This window comes from Typopeltis vanoorti, chromosome 6 (assembly GCF_054136105.1).
Source record: "Typopeltis vanoorti isolate ZY-2024b chromosome 6, IOZ_Tvanoo_1.0, whole genome shotgun sequence".
Classification (NCBI taxonomy): Eukaryota; Metazoa; Arthropoda; class Arachnida; order Uropygi; family Thelyphonidae; genus Typopeltis; species Typopeltis vanoorti.
The window spans coordinates 84,080,115-84,102,174 of NC_143554.1; the positions used below are offsets into that span (position 1 = coordinate 84,080,115).

The 22,060-nt window shown below is 36.5% G+C and overlaps 1 protein-coding gene across 1 annotated transcript in view; it reads left to right on the plus strand.

The window, feature by feature from the left end:
* The window catches only part of LOC150105645 (nucleolar MIF4G domain-containing protein 1), a 189,641-nt gene that overhangs the window by 124,709 nt on the left and 42,872 nt on the right, over window positions 1–22,060 (plus strand). Inside the window, exons 10-11 of the mRNA XM_090394970.1 lie at window positions 1,965–2,092; window positions 9,404–9,514. Coding sequence (XP_090251096.1) covers window positions 1,965–2,092; window positions 9,404–9,514 — 239 coding nt within the window. The remainder of the gene's footprint in view (window positions 1–1,964; window positions 2,093–9,403; window positions 9,515–22,060) is intronic.

Consider the following 22,060-nt stretch of genomic DNA (forward strand, 5'->3'; position numbering starts at 1 on the left):
ATAAGATGGCTAACTGACAGATATTGAAAAGTGGTGTATGACAATGTGATTCTGCAAGATTTAAGGTAATAACTAGTGGTGTACCACAAGGATTGGTCCTTAGTCCATTTTTATTCATTCTTTACATTAATTGACAGGTGACATACAACTTTATAAAGTCTTTCAAACAGAAAGAAAAATGTTTAAAAGTTATCAGTTGTTATGGTAATAGTGTAAATTATGTGAAGAAAATAATATATTTTCTTTGCTGATGCAAAGATAGGAAAGATAATCAGGAAATGCAGTACTTGCAGAATGATTTGAATAATGGAATCGTGGGCATGTGAAAATGAAATGATGTAATGAGATATCCAGTGTCATATTATATATTATGGTTGAAGAAACTGATCAGTTAAGGATCTTGAAGTTTCAGTAGATAGGAAGTTGAAGTTCAAGAGTCTGGCCTGGTTGGCTGAGCGGTTAGTGTATCCACTCTCCACTAAACAAGTCACAGGTTCATATTCCGCCATGGGCATGGATGTTTTGTGTGAATTGTCTTTAGGTGAGAAATTAACTTCATCATCTGGTGAGACCACTGCACCCTGGTCTGTAGAGTAGGGTTTCTGGACTAAGTCAAAAAAAAAAAATTAAATAAAAATAATTTTAAAAAATAAAATTAATAAATTTGAAAAAAAAAATCCTTAGCTCACCCATGGTACGAATGTACTATAGGTTTACAAAAAAACTATCATGGGTGAGATCCACATAAAAAAAAGAAAGGGGGAGGATAGAACTCAGAGGATAATTGCAATGCTGAAATGCATGACATGTAAGGCTAAGGAAGTCATTTTTGCCTTTTTACAAGGCCTTGATACGACTCACTTGCACTATTACATGCAGATCCAAGTTTCCGTGATGATGCCAGTATAATGGGGGGGGGGGGGCAAAGTGTGGACTGCAGACATTGAGACTTACAAACTTCTGAAAGGGTCATATAAGATACCAGTAGATGGAATGCCATAGAATTTTTCATTTTATATATTGTAGTCCGCGCGGTTAGCCTAGTGGCTATGCGCTTCGCAACCATATGCCTGGGGAAGGAGTGTCCTAGGTTCGATTCCCGTCGGTGACGTGAGGAGCTGAAGGATCTTCCTCAGCCATAGCCAAGTTAGCCAGTCTTGGGCGTGGACAGCAGGGTTTTTTCCCCAGTTTATTCTGGGGTTTTTCATCCCGCAAAGCAGGCAAACTGGCCTTGAGAACTCAACACTACAGGCTATAGGATACACTGGGGTATAAAGCTGACCACCTTATCCTGTAAATGGAGTGAGGTCCAGTGATCAATGGACCCTCGACACCGCAAGGTAAAAGAGGGTATAAGGAAGATGAGATGAGATATATTGTGGGAAGAGGAGATGATGGCATCCATGGAAGTGAGGATGTATGCAGTCAAGAAAGGTGTGAGAGCTTGGCTTTTGTAGTGAGTGCATATAGTATGAATGAATTCAAGAGATGGTATGACAGCTGGTATCCATTATTAACTAATTAGTTAATTAAATGTTTCAACTTTTTCACTGTGATGGAAAACCCATAAGTTCACATCATACCAGAATACCAAAAATTTATTATGAAAGGTACCAATTTATGATTATTTATAATAATTTTAATTTTATTTTTATTATTTCATTATGGAAATAAACATTTTTTTTTTTCTGTGATGAATGTTTTTTTTTCTCCCAAGACTATATACTACATAAGATGACAGAAAATTTTTTTTCCATATAGTCAGGTACATTTTGAATATGTAAGTATAAATAAATAAATAATTTGCAATTTTTTTTTTTTGAAAAACATCTATATGTTTTTGTCTTGATCATTATTTTCATTAATAATTGCTTGTATTGCAACATGTGTTTCTATTCAAATTATATTTGCATTTAACAGGTAATGTGATAGTAGATTTTGATATTAATGTTTTCTAATTAAAGGACCAGAATAAAATTTATGCTTGAAACACTAGCAGCAATTCGTAATAATAATTTCTATAAAATACCAAACTATGATCCTACCCTAGCTGAACATATGAGGAAACTCTTGCGTGGATTTTTGCACAAAGGTAAATTTATTTCATATATTGCAATTTAGTTTTTCATAAATTGTTGATACATGTGAAGTGTGGATAAGAAATCTATATAACCTTTTGAGTATGATGTGATGGTATTCTTTGGCACACAAATGAAAACATTTTAGCTGATATTTTACCTACCTTGTACAGCAAGTGCAAGGAGTGATATAATGAAATTGGGAAAGAAAACTGGTTATCATTAATGGCATTAGATACACCATGCACTGATAGATTGTCACCTCTGTAGGGAATATGTTCTTTGTTCAAGAATAAATAAATTGTTCATGTTTGAAGTTAATCATAAAAATATCTCTGCAGATTAGACTTCCAAAATTTAGAAAAAATAAAATGCATGGAAGTTCATCATCAAATTCCTGCCATGTACCATCAAGGGGTGTACAGGATATGATAGTACTACATGAAAAAAATTACATTATTACTAACTTCCTATCTACAATTTCCCTTCAAATCAGTCTGTTACTTGTCAAGACTCCAACATTATCAGATCTTATATTTCTGTCGTCTAAGGCACTTTGTAACGTATCGATCCACCTATACCTTGGTCTTCCTCTGGGTCGTTTTCCTGCCAACCTGGCAGAGTACACTTGTTTTGCTAATCTTTAATCGCCCATTCTGTTTAAGTGACCATACCACCTGAGATTAGCTCTGCTAACGCATTCCTGGTTGCTGATAATGTCAAGTTCTTTCCTAATATCCTCGTTTTTAATTTGATATCGACATTGATGACATCTGTTCACGCCTCTAATCTTTCTCAGGACTCTTATATCTCTGGTCTCTAGTCTTTGGTCAAGTGTTTTACTTCTGACCCAGCTCTCAGATCCATAAGTTAAAACTGGTTTGAACACTGTCTTGTATACAGCTAATTTAGTGTTCCGACTAATTTCTCTCTTATTCCATATGAATTTATTCAATTGACTTCCCACCATACCAGCTTTGCTGATTCTGTTGTCTATTTCTATATTTAATTTACCATCTTCAGTAAAAATCATGCCTAAGTAGCTGAAATGTTTTACTTGTTCCACAGGTTCTCCATTCGCAACACAGTTGACATTTTCAATGATTCTGCCTATTTTCATTGTCTTTGTCTTTTTATTGCTGACCTTCATACCATATCTATTACAACAGCTATTCAATTTAGTCAGAGAATCTTGCAGACTTGTAACGGATTTATTTAGAAGTATAACATCATCCGCATAAAGCAAAGAGCTGACATTAACATCTTAAATTTTGATATCATGTTTAATACCACTTTCCTTCATAATGTGATCCATATAGATAATGAATAACAGAAGGGATAATGTACATCCTTGTCTCACACCAGATTTAACATTAAACCATCTTCCTGTACTTCCTTCAATTCTAACTGCTGACTTACAACTCAAATAAAAACTAAGTATTGCTTGATATAATGCCCCATTCACACCATATAACTGTAGTGTATTGAATAGCTTCTCTCTTAGCACGTTATCATATGCCTTTTCCAAATCGACAAAACTTAAATACAGATCTTTGTTATATTTCCATGCTTTCTCCACTGTTTGTGGTAAAGTGAAGATCTGATTCATACAGCCTCTATTTGGCCTGAATCCAGCTTGTTCTTCACCAAACTTTTCTTCCACAATTCTTCTCAACCGTTTCTCAAGTATACTTGCATAGATCTTGCCAGGAACACTCAGTAGGGAAATACCTCTGTAATTCTCACATTCAGTTTTATTTTCGTTTTTATATATGGGTACTATGAGAACTCTACTCCAATCATCGGGAATTCGTCCCCTCTGTCCAGGCTTTCTGAACTATGCAGTGCATCCACTGTAAGACTCTTATACCACCATACTTCAGCATTTCTGGTCGAATATCATCTACTCCTGCTGCCTTTCTACATTTCAAGCCTTTAATGGCTTTTTCTACTTCAAGTATGGATATGTATTCCTGACTGCATTCCTGGTCAGTGTTTTTTTATCACTGTGCTGTCATCACTGCTTGTTTCATTTAGCAGTTTTTCAAAGTAATTACTCCATACTTCAAGTATATCTTTTTCTCCTGTTTTCATGTCAACTTTATCATCTCTAACTCCTTTTACAGCACTTTCCTCCATTCCTAAGCTGCTTCAACAACCTCCAGAATATTTTGCCACCTTCTTGATATTTATTTTCTATATTCTTGCCAAAGTCCTCCCATGACTTTTGTTTAGCTAGTTTTACACACTGTTTAGCTTTCTTGCATTTGTCTCTGTATTCTGTAAGAGCACAAGCTGACTTATTTGACAGGAACTTTTGGTATGCTTCCTTCTTTTCCTTCACTGCCTCTTTAACTTCCTGTGTCCACCAGGGAGTTCTGATTTTTTTATCCTTGCAGACAACCTCACCACATGCCTCTCTGGCAGAATCAAACAATGTTATCTTCAGAGTTTGCCACTGAATCTCCAAGGTTTGATTCCTGTTCTCAAACTCTTTCATTTTTGTTTCAATAATCTTTGTGTATTTCAGTCTACAGTTCACATCTGAGAGCTGCTCAACTTTTATTTGCTTTAAAACTTTCTTACATGTTATTCTTTTCAATATGAAATTCAATTTTATCCTGCTCAAGACTAAATAGTGATCACTTCCAATTTCAAATCCTCTGTACACCAGGGAGAAAACATCACTATCAACAATAACATAGTCAATGAGACTTTTCTTATTCCTTACCTCTTCTCTCCATGTGAATTTGCACATTTTTATGTTGGAACATGGTGTTAGTAATGACCAGTCCATGTCCGGAGCAGAAATCCAACAGATATTATTAGCTTTATTCTTTTCTCCAAATTTTCCCAAAATATTTTTGTGTCTCACAATCATTTCCTACTCTGCTATTTAGATCCCCAACAAAGACCAACTTTTCCTTTTTCATCGTGTCAGTTGCTTTTTCTAAAGCCTCAAAAAATTCCTCCACTTCTACTTTAGTAGAACCTTCTGTGGGACCATAGGCACAAATAAGTCTCATTGTCCAGTTCCCCATTCTCATATTTGCCCACATTACTCTACTTGAGACTGACTGCCATTCAAGAAGATTAGCGTCGTATTTTGTGTTGAATACTATGGTTACTCCTTCTTTTCCTTGATTGTCATTGCCTGAATATAACATTTTGTATTTATTGCTCAGAAAGATCTCACCAGTTTTTGTCTTTTTTGTTTCAGTCACCCCTATTATGTCGATCTGGTACTTATCTAATTCCTCAGCTAGCTCCATTTCTTTGCCATTAAGGCTTCTTATGTTGATAGTACCGATCTTTAACTCTGGTGATATTGAGTTGGGGTTTGTTTTCAGATTTGTTTAAGTAGCTGACTTTTTGCTGTTCGCCCTGGTTCCCCTGGCAAAAACAACAGGGGCCTTGTTTAACCGGGCGACGCCCCAGCCGGCGTGAAATTTTGTCATGTTGTACGTACCATAATTTTTTATTTTGGTTTAACCAATAAGAATACAATTTGGTCGGCTAAATCCCAAATTGTCAGCCCATCCTCGTTCATTCAGTATCCAAGTAGAAACCCAACAGGGTGCACCACAAGAAGGTGAGGATTGGACATTAGGTCAAAAGCCCTGTTCGGTTCTCTGCATTTCTTTAAAGGCTATGTGGAGGTCTCCTCTCACTTATACAGCTTTGACCCTTAACCACCCCTTAACATTTAGAAAAAATAAAATGCATGGAAGTTCATCATCATCAAATTCCTGCCATGCATGGAAGTTAAGTATATGAATAAGACTAAGCAAAAACTGTGCATCCAGAAATGAGAGAAAGTGAAGACCAGACCTAGGAACAGTACTTAAAAGAACAGGCAGTGAGTTAAGTACTGTTCCTAGGTCTGGTCTTCACTTTCTCACATTTTGAGACAAAGTGTTAAGCTTATGTGTTGTTAGCTGATGATTATTTATGTAGCACTTTTAATTCACAACACAAGAATAATAAGAAAAATGGTTAATAATTATTTACTTATTTGCTGATATTTTTCTGGTATTATACCAGCATCTTCAATGCACAAAACAGTTTGTCACAGTAGGCAAACAGCAACAATCAGTAAATAGAGAAAATAGTTTAAAATTGTAACAGACAACACAAAGAACTAGTCATGATTCGCATCATCTATTGTTGGATAAAGATAAAATTAACAAGTATTAATTTCATCTGAAATGACTGTTTCCCAGATTTGTGGTAAATTGATACAACCATACTTGAGGCTTGGGGAATGTTTTAAATCTGCAGCTAATTACAAAACAGTCTGTTTGACTTATAATGGTTTTTGTGTAGCAATTTTGTTTTGTCTACATCTGATCCTCTGTCTACCTGATCCAAAGTCACAAGGACAAGGTACTTCTGAATGTGATAAAGGAGTGAGTTTGTCCTTGGGTGAATGGATGAGGATTTCAACTTGATATATAGTTTAAATGTGGTGAGGAGCTGATATTTATTAAGCACAATTTTAATGTGCTTAATAAATATCTGCTCTGGATATCTTTTCAGATATGTTCTGAATGTATGGGACAGTAACAGTTTTGTTGTGGTTTAGTGTATTAGGTGAGGAAAGCGATTTGAGGGTGGCATTTAGTATTTTTTCTATTTTTTGGAGATTATAGCCATTAGCTAAAAGTGGGACAAAGGTAGGTGAGTTCACTGGTAAGCACATTGTCATTAGTGCAGATGGCTCTGGTTCTGTGAGTTAGTGTTTTTAGCACACCACATTGTGGAGCTGGATGATGGCATAGAAAAAGATGATGAATCATTTGGATGCTATGTGTCTAGTGTATCTAGGTAGGGCAGGCTGATTAGATTCCTTTTCCATTATAAAGTAGAAAACGAAAACCTGCTGCACTTTATCCTCTGAAAAATACAGTAGGCACACAAATTTAGTTGTTCTTGTGAATAAATAATTAAAACTGTATTACATTCTAGGGGATATTAAAATAAAAGGGAATTGAAGCATATATAGAATTCCAAAAGGGATCGGGTGAAAGAACGTACAAATTTAGAGAGATACATAGGAATAGTTGTGTAAGCATCAACTTTTGAAGTTATTAAAAAAAAAAATTTACAACACATATTCTCATCTCATGTGATGATTAATTTTCAATTAAAATTGTCTTTCTAATTAAAGACAGTGTTATATTCGTGTTCTTTATGTTCGATCTTAAATCCTTGTCATACTAACTAAGCCTGAAATCTCTAACTTATCTCTCTGGGGCTGCTTCTCTATTTGTAACTCTGACAAAATTTATTTATTTTAGCTGCGCCAGCCAGAGTCCTAGTACAGAAGAATTCTTGTACAAAGAAACTTTCCCAGAGTTTAAGTATTACCTAATCTTATTAAAGTATTAAGTGCCTATAGAAACTTCAACATTGCAGTCATGGCCTAAACTTTCTAAACTTTCTTTAATTTCCCCTTATTCACAGGTTCAAACTTTAGTGAGTGGTAATTTCAATCTCATGCTCAGACAAACTCAGACTTACATAGAAAAACATGTTTATTAATTATCAAAATTTCATACAATAAACTTTTACATCTCAAGATATGTCATATCAGAATTCTAATTCATTAGCTGAGCTATAAGGAACGCATTAATTATCTAAACACTCTAATTTTACATCTCTAGATTAAGTAGGCACATTTTTATCATGAAATAGTAATTCAGAATTTTAAGTAAAACTTGCTAACAAAGGTCAGTTCACATTCAACTAAGTGTTGCATACTCTCAGGCTTTTAGACTACTAGTCCAATATGATTAACACGTTACTGAGCACAAAAGTCACTTAAAGTTCTCTTTCTTTTCGATTAGAAATCTGTTCTTCTCTTTTTTGCCCCAATACTAATCGTTACAAGAATAAGGAATTTACTGTATGTTACCAGTGTCCTGAGAGGATATCGCGCTTCTTTTCATCCGTCTTTTGTTGTCAGATGTCTTTCTGCTTTATCGAGTTGCGTCCACGTGGAGGTTACGCTAATCGACGGAAATCACCATTCCTTGCATTATGCCATATAAATGCTCATCTACTGGATCGATATCGTCATCTAGGCCGTCCTTTTTGGGGAACTTATTCCGCTGTTTCGCATCAGTAAACTTTTACCGATGGCCCTAGTTGGTGTCTGCCGTCATCTCACGTATAGCATGCCCGACTCCTTCAGCTAGCAACCGGGAAGGAGATTACTTCCGCCGCCGTCGATCGATCAGTGCTCTGCTTGTCCACATGAGAAAACCGGAACAGAAAAAACGGGGGGGTTCAAACCTGAGTGAACTCGCTTTTTGTTCTTCTTTTTAGCGCCCTCTTTTCGTAATGAAGGATCTCTCGCTGTGCTCTCCTATTCATCCCTACGTGATTGCATCACGCTTCTGCTCCTTGAAGAGTGCTCATTTCGCCGAACGCAAGTTCAACGCGTCTTCCACGAACGCTTCCGTTGCGTTGTGACGTCATCGTAGGCAGTTAGCTAGCAACCTTTGAACCTTTGTTTGCACTTAGATTTACATTCTTATACGGTATAATTTAGACATCAATAATTTTAACAATATAATTCTATTTTGACATACAATTTTCTCCTCAACTTTACTTCTTTCTAAGGTAATTGTAACAGGTTTTCTTTTATATTTTTCTTAATTAACCAATAGTGCAAGCATTTCTAGCTCAGAATTTTGTTTCTTGTTAAATCTTGAATGAATGAATGACTTTTTTGTTGAAAGAGTCCCCATTCAAGATCTAACAACAGTCTTTGATTACATCAACAATCAGACTCTACATAAAAAAAGGTGCATGTTTTTTTACTACTATTCATAAAAATTAATTTTTTTTTTTTTAACCTGCTACAATTTTAGAAAGTGATATGCACTCTCAGAACTTTAATTATCAGTATGCAAAGACATTGGTACTTACTGGATTGACCAATGTCTTTGCATGTCAGATAGCAAATTGTAAGCTGTGTTTTTTATGATTAGTGTTTTCATTTCTTGAAGTCTGTTCGATAGCCTTGAAAAGAAATGTACAATCAATATTTTTTTATTGTAAGAAATGTAATTCTGTAAATCAATTTTTGGGAAATTATCTGTGTGTTTTCAAGTTGTTACCCATTATGCTTTTTTGAATACCCAGAAATTATCTTGAAAGATAATAAGTTTTCTAGGTTTAAACATTTAAATTTCAATACTGCAGATATGAAAAGATGTTATTTTAAGTTTAAAAATATTTTACTTAAATTCTAATTAAAATATATTCCCATTTTATTCATTAGCAGTTTACCATAAACTCTGGTATGATTTTAACAGGTTGTTTGCTTCAAGAGCTAAGAATTTCATTGCAAGATTTGTTGAAAGCAGATGAAAAAGGAAGATGGTGGATTGTGGGATCATCATGGATAGCTGATGAAGTTCAGTCAGGTAATTACTTATGTATTATTACTCTCTTTAAGAATACGACACTTTAGCAGTTTTATTTTTTTTTGTCTTCTCACTTCTAATTGCCATTTCAGTGTTGAGTCTTCACAGACTCAACACTGAACATCAATGTGAACAGATATATCCAAGGAAGGAAGACATATAAAGCATTAGTAAATACTGTGGATATTGTTAATAGCCAGTATTGCTCATAGTATGGAACTCAGTAGCCAAGAGATATAATTGTTGGATGTCATATCAGTGTCATTGCATGCTAGACTAGACAGCTATTGACAGCCAACAAATGCCAAAGAGACCAATTTTATTATCCCTCCTTTTTGCTAAATCATTTTATAACCTATGTAAAAAAGCTTAAGTATTCTATAATTTATTATTTCAGTTGCAGAAAGAAAGCCAAATATGATTTTTATAATGAAATGAAGCGTTATAATAAAGCATACAATTCAGTGTCTAAAAAAGTCCAGTTTTCTTGCCAAAGCATTCTCCCCTTCTGCTTTGATTGTGCCTTGGTCAGTTGATATTGGTGTATGGCTCAACCACTTAAGATACTTTTACTCATTTAGCACCTATGAATTTTTCCTTCATGCTAAATAAGCATTTTACTTGTGCATTCTAGTTTGTAGCACAATTTTCTCATAGTTATTTGGTTCTTTCTGAAGGTCTTCCTCATTTAAATTTCAGTACAGGTAACCCTCATATAACGCGGTACTTATACAACGCAGTTTCGATATGACGCTGTCTGCAAATTGTAGTAACCCTTGTTGAATGGGGTTTCGATATAAGACGGTCAACAAATTATAGTAATCCTTTATCGTTTCATATATTTTTCGACACGCAACTTAAAAATCAAATTTTATCTTAGTTAAATTTACGTCTACCCTATCGCGCATGTAGTTATAAGTAGCTAATTTATATTAGTGGAAATAGCCTTTGGCACACATGTACATCAATTGTTTACCATATAAAATATTTATTGTTGAAAATTGTCGTCGTTTCTGCTAGGAAAGTGCATTAAAAATCATAAGTGTGTTAATCTCAAGCTGAGCACTTTATTTTTTGATGAGTTACATACAACATGTAATTCTTTTTTTTCATGTAAAAAAAAAAATTATTTTTATAGTAATGCCCACTTAGAGTGCTTTTGTGATATGGTTGAAAACTAAATTAGTGAATTCATTGATTAGGAAATAGAATTAAATGAGGAAGAACTGGTACAATTAATAGATGACATCGAACCAAATGGCGGAGAAAATTTCTGATAAAGATTCTTATTGTAATGAATCCGTTAAAGAATTCAGGTTAAGAAATTAGCAGAAGGATTGAACTTGGCAAGAAAATTATTTTATGGATAATGATCCTTCAATACGAGGCTAATCTTCTTGAATTGCAGACAGTCTCAAGTAGAGTGATGTGGGCAAATATCAGAATGGGGAACTGGACAATGAGACTTATTTGTGCCTATGGTCCCACAGAAGGTTCTACTAAGATAGAAGTGGAGAAATTTTTTGAGGATTTAGAGAAAGCAGCTGACACAATGAAAAAGAAAAAGTTGGTCCTTGTTGGGGATCTAAATAGCAGAGTAGGAAATGATTGTCAGACATACAAAAATATATTCGGAAAATTTGGAGAAAAGAGCAAAGCTAATAATAATGGCAAATATCTCTTGAATTTCTGCTCAGGATATGGACTGGTTATTACTAACACCATGTTCCAACATAAAAATGTACACAAATTCACATGGAGAGAAGAGGCAAGAAATAAGAAAAGTCTCATTGACTATGTTATTGTTGATAGTGATGTTTTCTCCCTGCTACAGGACGCCAGAGTGTACAAAGGATTTGAAACTGGAAGTGATCACTATTTAGTCTTGAGTAGGATGAAATTGAATTTCATATTGAAAAGAATAACATGTAAGAAAGTTTTAAAGCGAATAAAAGTTGAGCAGCTCTCAGATGTGAACTGTAGACTAAAATACACAAAGATTATTGAAAAGAAAATGAAAGAGTTTGAGAACAGGAACCAAACCTTCGAGATTCGGTGGCAAGCCTTGAAGAAAAACTTGTTTGATTTAGCCAGAGAGGCATGTGGTAAGGTTGTCTGCAAGGATAGGAAAATCAGCACTCCATGGTGGACACAGGAAGTTAAAGAGGCAGTAAAGGAAAAGAAGAAAGCATATCAAAAGTTCCTGACAAATAAGTCAGCTTGTGCTCTTAGAGAATACAGAGACAAATGTAAGAAAGCTAAACACTGTGTAGAACTAGCTAAACAAAAGTCATGAGAGGACTTTGGCAAGAACATAGAAAATAAATATCAAGAAGGTGGCAAAATATTCTGGAGGTTGTTGAAGAAGCTTAGGAATGGAGGAAAGAGTGCTGTAAAAGGAGTTAGAGATGATAAAGGTGACATGAAAACTGGAGAAAAAGATATCCTGGAAGTATGGAGTAATTACTTTGAAAAATTGCTAAATGAAACAAGCAGTGATAGCACAGTGGTAAAAAACACTCAACAGGCATACAGTCAGGAATACATATCCATAGTTGAAGTAGAAAAAGCCATCAAAGGCTTGAAATGTGGAAAGGCAGCAGGAGTAGATGATATTCGACCACAAATGCTGAAGTATGGTGGTATAAAAGTCTTGCAGTGGCTGCACTGCATAGTTCTGAAGGCCTGGAGAGCGAGACGAATTCCCGATGATTAGAGTAGAGCTCTCATAGTACCCATATATAAAAAGGGAAATAAAACTGAATGTGAGAATTATACAGGTATTTCCCTACTTGGTGTTCCTAGTAAGATATATGCAGGTATACTTGAGAAACAGTTGAGAAGAATTGTGGAAGAAAAGTTGGTTAAGAACAAGCTGGATTCGGTCCAAATAGAAGCTGTCAGGATCAGATCTTCACTTTACAACAAATAGTTGAGAAATCATGGGAATATAACAAAGATCTGTATTTAAGTTTTGTAGATCTGGAAAAGGCATATGACAAGGTGCCAAGAGAGAAGCTATTCAATACGCAACAGTTATATGGTGTCAATGGGGCATTATATCAAACAATATTTAGTCTTTATTTGAGTTGTAAGTCAGCATTTAGAATTGAAGGAAGACGGTTTAATGTTAAATCTGGTGTGAGACAAGGATGTACATTATCCCTTCTGTTATTCATTATCTATATGAATCACATTATGAAGGAAAGTGGTATTAGACATGATATCAAAATTGGAGATGTTAATGTCAGCGCTTTGCTTTATGCAGATGATGTTATACTTATCAATAAATCCACTACACGTCTGCAAGATTCCATGACTAAATTGAATAACTGTTGTAACAGATGTGGTATGATGGTCAGCAATAAAAAGGCAAAGACAATGAAAATAGGCAGAATTGTTGAAAATGTCAACTGCGTTGTGAACGGAGAACCTGTGGAACAAGTAAAACATTTCACCTACTTAGGCACTATTTTTAGTGAAGAAGGTGAATTAAATATGGAAATAGACAACAGAATCAACAAAGCTGCTATGGTACGAAGTCAATTGAATAAATTCATATGGAATAAGAGAGAAATTAGTCAGAACACTAAATTAGCTGTATACAAGACAGTGTTCAAACCAGTTTTAACTTATGGATCTGAGAGCTAGGTCAGAAATAAATCACTTGACCAAAGACTAGAGACCGCAGATATGAGAATCCTGAGAAAGATTTGAGGTGTGAACAGATGGCAGTAATGGCAATATCATATTAAAAACGAAGATATTAGGAAAGAACTTGACATTGTCAACATCCAGGAATGGGTTAGCAGAGCTAATCTCATGTGGTATGGTCATTTAAACAGAATGGGCAAGGAAAGATTAGCAAAATAAGTGTTCTCTGCCAGGTTGGCAGGAAAAAGACCCAGAGGAAGACCAAGATATAGGTGGATTGATACGGTACAAAGTGCCTTAGACGACAGAAATATAAGATCTGATAATATTGGAGTCTTGACAAGTAACAGACTGATCTGGAGAAATATTATTGATAGGAAGTTAGTAATGATTTAAATTTTTCATGTAGTACTATCATATCCTGTACACACCTTGAGGGTAAATGGCAGGAATTTGATGATGATGATGATGATCCCCTCAATGAAGCGCTCCGGAAAATTCAGGTGATAATTGGGTATTTGTTTAGCTCCGTATTATGAACTTAATAAAAAATTGCAGTATAGTGGTAAGCAAGGTCTTATTACTGATTTCTTGATAACTAAACCAGCCCAAAATATGCAATGAGAATTATACAAATGATGTCCAAGAGATATCAAGTGATGACGACGTCCGGCCACTCGTAAATAAAGAACATCTACGAAATGTTAGTTTTGAAGAGAGTGATGACGATTAAAATATGTAATTTATTTCATTTTGCCTAAAGCATTTATGTATTATGTGCAATGAAGTTTAATGTACAATTTATAATATTTTATACTATGTATTTGTTCATCATCATCATCAAATTCCTGCCATGTACATTCAAGGGGTGTACAGGATATGACAGTACTGCATGCAAAATTTACATCATTACTAACTTCCTATCTACAATTTTCCTCCAAATCAGTCTGTTACTTGTCAAGACTCCAACATTATCAGATCTTATATCTCTATCGTCTAAGGCACTTTGTACCGTATCAATCCACCTATATCTTGGTCTTCCTCTGGGTCGTTTTCCTGCCAACCTGGCAGAGAACACTTGTTTTGCTAATCTTTCCTCTATCATTCTATTTAAGTAACCATACCACCTGAGATTAGCTCTGCTAACGCATTCCTGGATGCTGACAATGTCAAGTTCTTTCCTAATATCCTCATTTTTAATAGATATTGCCATTGATGACATCTGTTCACGCCTCTAATCTTTCTCAGGACTCTCATATCTGCGGTCTCTAGTCTTTGGTCAAGTGTTTTACTTCTGACCCAGCTCTCAGATCCATAAGTTAAAACTGGTTTGAACACTGTCTTGTATATACAGCTAATTTAGTGTTTCGACTAATTTCTCTCTTATTCCATATGAATTTATTCAATTGACTTCCCACCATACCAGCTTTGCTGATTCTGTTGTCTATTTCTATATTTAACTTACCATCTTCAGTAAAAATCGTGTCTAAGTAGCTGAAATGTTTTACTTGTTCCACAGGTTCTCCATTCACAACACAGTTGACATTTTCAATGAATCTGCTTATTTTCATTGTCTTTGTCTTTTTATTGCTGACCTTCATACCATATCTATTACAACAGCTATTCAATTTAGTCAGAGAATCTTGCAGACTTGTGGCAGATTTATTTAGAAGTATAACATCATCCGCATAAAGCAAAGAGCTGACATTAACATCTCCCATTTTGATATCAGGTTTAATACCACTTTCCTTCATAATGTGATCCATATAGATAATGAATAACAGAGTGGATAATGTACATCCTTGTCTCACACCAGATTTAACATTAAACCATCTTCCTGTACTTCCTTCAATTCTAACTGCTGACTTACAACTCAAATAAAGACTAAGTATTGCTTGATATAATGCCCCATTGACACCATATAACTGCAGTGTATTGAACAGCTTCTCTCTTGGCACCTTGTCATATGCCTTTTCCAAATCGACAAAACTTAAATACAGATCTTTGTTATATTCCCATGCTTTCTCGACTATTTGTCGTAAAGTGAAGATCTGATCCTGACAGCCTCTATTTGGCCTGAATCCAGCTTGTTCTTAACCAAGCTTTTCTTCCACAATTCTTCTCAACCGTTTCTCAAGTATACTTGCATAGATCTTGCCAGGAACTCTCAGTAGGGAAATACCTCTGTAATTCTCATATTCAGTTTTATTTCCCTTTTTATATATGGGTACTATGAGAGCTCTACTCCAATCATCGGGAATTCGTCCCCTCTGTCCAGGCTTTCTGAACTATGCAGTGCAGCCACTGTAAGACTTTTATACCACCATACTTCAGCATTTCTGGTCGAATATCATCTACTCCTGCTGCCTTTCCACAATTCAAGCCTTTGATGGCTTTTTCTACTTCAAGTATGGATATGTATTCCTGACTGCATGCCTGGTCAGTGTTTTTTATCACTGTGCTGTCATCACTGCTTGTTTCATTTAGCAGTTTTTCAAAGTAATTACTCCATACTTCAAGTATATCTTTTTCTCCTGTTTTCATGTCACTTTTATCATCTCTAACTCCTTTTACAGCACTCTTTCCTCCATTCCTAAGCTTCTTCAACAACCTCCAGAATATTTTGCCACCTTCTTGATATTTATTTTCTATATTCTTGCCAAAGTCCTCCCATGACTTTTGTTTAGCTAGTTTTACACACTGTTTAGCTTTCTTACATTTGTCTCTGTATTCCGTAAGAGTAAAAGCTGACTTATTTGCCAGGAACTTTTGATATGCTTTCTTCTTTTCCTTCACTGCCTCTTTAACTTCCTGTGTCCACCAGGGAGTTCTGATTTTTTTATCCTTGCACACAACCTCACCACATGCCTCTCTGGCAGAATCAATCAATGTTTTCTTCAGAGTTTGCCACTGAATCTCCAGGGTTTGATTCCTGTTCTCAAACTCTTTCGTTTTCTTTTCAATAATCTTTCTGTATTTTAGTCTACAGTTCACATCTGAGAGCTGCTCAACTTTTATTCGCTTTAAAACTTTCTTACATGTTATTCTTTTCAATATGAAATTCAATTTTATCCTGCTCAGGACTAAATAGTGATCACTTCCAATTTCAAATCCTCTGTACACTCTGGTGTCCTGCACCAGGGAGAAAACATCACTATCAACAATAACATAGTCAATGAGACTTTTCTTATTCCTAGCCTCTTCTCTCCATGTGAATTTGTGCACATTTTTATGTTGGAACATGGTGTTAGTAATAACCAGTCCATGCCCTGAGCAGAAATCCATCAGATATTTGCCATTATTATTAGCTTTGCTCTTTTCTCCAAATTTTCCTAAAATATTTTTGTATGTCTGACAATCATTTCCTACTCTGCTATTTAGATCCCCAACAAGGACCAACTTTTCCTTTTTCATTAAGTCAGTTGCTTTTTCTAAAGCATCAAAAAATTCATCCACTTCTACCTTAGTAGAACCTTCTGTGGGACCATAGGCACAAATAAGTCTCATTGTCCAGTTCCCCATTCTCATATTTGCCCACATTACTCTACTTGAGACTGACTGCCATTCAAGATGATTAGCCTCGTATTTTGTGTTGAATACTATGGTTACTCCTTCTTTTCCTTGATTGTCATTGCCTGAATATAACATTTTGTATTTATTGCTCAGAAAGATCTCACCTGTTTTGGTCTTTTTTGTTTCAGTCACCCCTATTATGTCGATCTGGTACTTATCTAATTCCTCAGCTAGCTCCATTTCTTTGCCATTCAGGCTTCTTATGTTGATAGTACCGATCTTTAACTCTGGTGATGTTGAGTTGGGGTTTGTTTTCAGATTTGTTCCAGTAGCTGACTTTTCACTGTTCGCCCTGGTTCCCTGGCGAAAACAACGGGGGCCTTGTTTAACCGGGCGATGCCCCAGCCGGCATGAAATTTTGTCATGTTGTACCGTCATTTTTTTATTTTGGTTTAACCAATAAGATTACAATTTGGTCGGCTAAATCCCAAATTGCCAGCCCATCCTTGTTCGTTCAGTATCAAAGTAGATACCCAACAGGGTGCACCACGAGAAGGTGAGGATTGGACATTAGGTCAGAAGCCCTGGTCGGTTCTCCGCATTCCTTTAAAGGCTATGTGGAGGTCTCCTCTCAGTTATACAGCTTTGACCCTTAAGCACCCCTTTGTATTTGTTTATGTATTTGTTTCATAGTTTATATATTTTCTTATCCTACATCAATTACTTGAATTAAATAAAAATATATTTTTGTTGGATATGTCATTGTTTATATAATCTTTAAAAAAAAACGATTTCGGAACCTAACCTACTTTTTCTGTGTGATCTGAGTTTCGCATAACGTGCCATTTCTATGGAATCTAACATCGGCGTTATACGAGGGTTACCTGTATTTTCATATTTATTTCCCAGTGTTTTGCTAAAATAATGCAATTTAAGAACGAACACCAGATATCACTGCAAACTTAACAGTTATGAATTACAATACAGAACCAATGAAATTACTACAACTATCAGATATCCACTAAGTATATCAGTCTCAAATATTTTACATTATTTTTAAACATAAATATTAATTTTGGACACTGGAGACTATATCAATTTCTATGGTCTCCAATCTTTGATCAAGTGTTTTTATTTCTAACCGAGCTCTCATATCCATAAGTTAAAATTGGTTTGAGAACTGGGTTAGAAATAAAATACTTGATCAAAGACTGGAGACCATAGATATAAGACTACTGAGAAAGATTAGGGATGTGAACAGTTGACATCAGCAATTTAGAAATTCCCATAATTTTTCAATTATTTGTCTTAAAATGAAGTTCTGATCCTGGCAATCTTTATTTGACTTGAATCCAGCTTATTCTCATTAAGTTTCCCTTCCACAATTTTTCGTAGCCATTTCTCAAGTATACTTGTATAAATCTTATCAGGAACACTGAGAAAGGAAATACCTCTGTAATTCTCATATTCAGTTTTATTTCTCTTTTTATAGATGGGTACTGTGAGCAGTACTCTCTCTCTATCTATCTATCTTGCTAGGTGGTCAGTGCGTTCATACTGCTCCTGCCTTCCCCCACCTTTTATACATTTATCCGCAAGGAAGGACTTAATTTTTTATATAGGTATGTACGTGTAAGTGTAGTAATAAGTGATTTATGACAGTGTTCTTCTGCTGGTGTGCGAGTTCCTATATATCTTCAATTTCGATGCCATAATTCCTTCTCCGACACCTGCACCCCTCACCTGAGGCTATAGCCGGCGAAGGATTACCCGCCATGGCAATTGCACATTCACGTACTACCAAGGATTTAGCGATTCAAAGACCCTCTACGACTTCGGACCCGGAAGGAAGAGCAAAGTTCACCGGAGCTATGTACATAGAAAACAGGTTAGTCAATTCAAAATCTTATGCTAATGTTGTATCCAAAGGAAATATCCTATCGTCTCCCAAAACACTGATCTCACACACGAATGCCACATCAGCCAGCAGTAAACCGATTAACGCAAAAATAACTAGCACTGTTACCAACGTCATTTCCCGAGAAAATGGAATTGTTATTTTCGCCACCAAAGAAAACATCCTATTAGAAGATTATCTGACTGTGATCGCCAAAATTGTACTCGCAAAAAATATTACTGATGCTTCCCATGTAGCTGGAACTGTGCAGGTATATTTTAGCCATATCTCATGGGCACAAATGGTACTGCAAAAAGGCATTGATATTGGTGATTATCACTTCGAAGCAGCCCCAATAGCACTGGCCCCAACAAAAGTAACAGTATCAAATGTTCCCCCCCGAAATTCCTCATCAACTCATCAGATCCATGTTATTAAGATACAGTTCTCTCACAGGAAAAATATGCACGTTGTCAGCAGCCACGAAGAAGTCCGAATTTGCCCATGTCATAAGCTTTCGAAGACAGGCATTAATGCACTTTCCAAACAATGACGCACTATACAACCTCCCAAAATTAATCAACATGGACATAAATGGAATAACCTACACTTTCTACTTATCTTCCTCATCACAGTGCTTCTTCTGTCATGAAGATGGTCACATTAGGAAACAATGTCCCTATATTACCAACAGTTCATCAACAAACATCCCAGTCCAGAATAGCAAACCAGTTGAACAGAATAACATTGTACATGAAGAAACTGAAAGCATAGGAAAAAGTAAACCAAAAATTCTCTCCCCATCACGAACTTCAGAGGAAAGAAAATCCCAAACTGGAAAAGACAGCGCTCATGTCGCTCTTGAACGCCTGCCAAGTAATGAGATCCAAGGCTCTGATAATGAAGTCTCACTGCACGAAAACACAGATCCTCCCAACAGAGATGACAAGGACGAACTAATTAAAAGCAATCCCCAGACCCAGCCTCCCATAAATTCAAAACCTCACCCTATAGAAGAAACTACTAAAAATGGCCTTTCATCACCTGCAGCCAGCCAAGGAGAAACAGAGTTCCCAGACGATGTGGAAACTGTATTTCCACATGATGACCTAGAAGAAGAAGAGGAAGCTGAGGGCGAACTTCCCCACACTGAGGGTCCCCCTAACCATGAAGCAGCTGTCATTCTTTATACAGAAAGTGCGAGGCTCTCCTGACAAACTAACTATAGCCCTTAAATACATCACAAGAATAGCAAAGAAGGGAGACCACACTGATATCCGAAACTGGCGTCCAATCTCCCTAATTAATACCGATTGCAAAATCATTTCCAAAGTTATAACAAACCGAATAAAGCCAACACTGCCTGAAGTTATTGGCCAACATCAAATGTACTCTGTCCCAGGAAGATCAATACATGATAACCTCCATTTAATAAGAGATCTCATCCATATTGCAAAACAGCCAACATGAAAATCTAGCACTCGTCAGCCTTGATCAGGAGAAGGCTTTCGATAGGGTAGAGCATGAGTACCTTTTATGAAGTTCTAAAGGCATTTGACTATGGTCCTCTCATCATTGAAACAGTGCAATTGCTTTACAGAGATGCACACTTCTGTTTAAAAATCAACAACAGGCTCACTCGCACTTTGTCATACTCTCGAGGGATCAAGCAAGGATACCCCCTCTCCGGTCAATTATACACACTGGCCATAGAACCCTTCTTAAAAAGAGCACACGACACCATCATCTCCAAATGAACCAGCATAATAGAGCGACATCAAAAAACTACCCTATCAGCATATGCCGATGACATCACTGTAATAGTCTGAAATGAAGAAGAAATGACAGTTACACAGACTATATGCACAAGCCTCAGGGGCCAAATTAAATTCTGCAAAATCCACGGGCTTGTGGTCAGGCAGATGGAAGTCTAGAAATGATTCTCCGATCGAATGTACCTGGTCAAGCGAAGGACAAAGATACTTAGGTGTGCACCTTGGCAACACCAAAATATATAACACACTGAACTGGACACAGTTGCACAACTGTTTTAAACCGGTGCTAGGTAAATGGAACAGCATTTGTTCCATATCTTCACTTAGAGGAAGAGTACTAATAGTTAACCAGATGGCTGCGAGTGTCTTATGGCATACCCTCAAAGTACTCACACCTCCTGAAGAATTTCTCTACTGCATTCAAAAGGAAATGAAACGTTTCCTCTGGAACAAAACTCACTGGACAACATACCCTCAACTCTGCAAGCCACTCAGCAAGGGAGACCAAGGCCTGATTTCCTTTGAAAACAAGATTAGATCCTTCAGGATAATCCTCCTCCTAAAGACACTTCAGTGCAATCACACTTATGTAACCACCTTCGATTACATCACAAAATCATCCACCAGAGGACTTACACTTTCCACAATCCTCCGAATGGCCAGTCCTGCACCATCTCCTCCTAAACTACCTCATTTTTGCAAAGATGCTCTACAGCGGTGGAAAAACACAGGACTTCATCACACACTTACAGGATCAACAGAGCCAGCTGTACTTACAGAATCACTATTTTCGAACAGAAACATAACAAGTCTCACAACTGGCCAGCCCTTTCTTTTCCCTACATGGAACTGGGCAGGAATAAGAGTCATAGGGGACCTCCTAACCCAGACCCTAAAGTGGAAAGCATTCACAAGCCTACCAATGAGGAACCCCAAAACTGAAAAGCAATATCAACAGCTGCAAGTCTCCATTATAAAAGCCTATCCAGATATCATTACACCTCAGGAAATCTGCATTCCTTCTAGAAACTGCTCAGGGCCGATATTTCATCTGGTACAATCTGAAGCCTCACTTCCAATTCTTCCTTCCAACTACAAGAAAATATACCACTTCCTCATGTCAGTGTCTCCAACCTCGCCCTTCTTATATTCATCCCTAACCCTCTCATCTTCAAGGCTGCATATGCCACTCAGTTTTCAGTGGGATCTGCCATATAAATCGAAGTGTGCCAAACCAGATTCTGACATACAGTGGAGACTATGGCATAACATCTTGCCAACTCCTAAGCTCTACAAATTTCAGCTAAGAGAAACGGATCTGTGTCTATTCTGTGACGTTTCAGGTACCTTGGAACACACATATCTAACCTATCCCGCAAACAAAGTGATAATCACCTATGCCCTGAATACTGCCTCTAGCACCTGTAACTACGCACACAGCCAAGAAGACTACTGGAATTTAGTCCACACAGAAGAAAACAGACACAGAATATGCAATTTCCTCTTCATCTGCGCTAAGGCCATCATCTACAGCTTCTACCTAAAACAGACAAGAAATAACCAGCACCCATCCATCACTGAAACTGCACAAACCGTCATGTATATCCTCCATCGGAAACCAGAAAGTAGGCTTTTATTGGAACTTGAGTACTTCAAAGAAACAAGAACTGTCGCGAAATTCATAGAGGAGTGGAATCCAACTGGTAC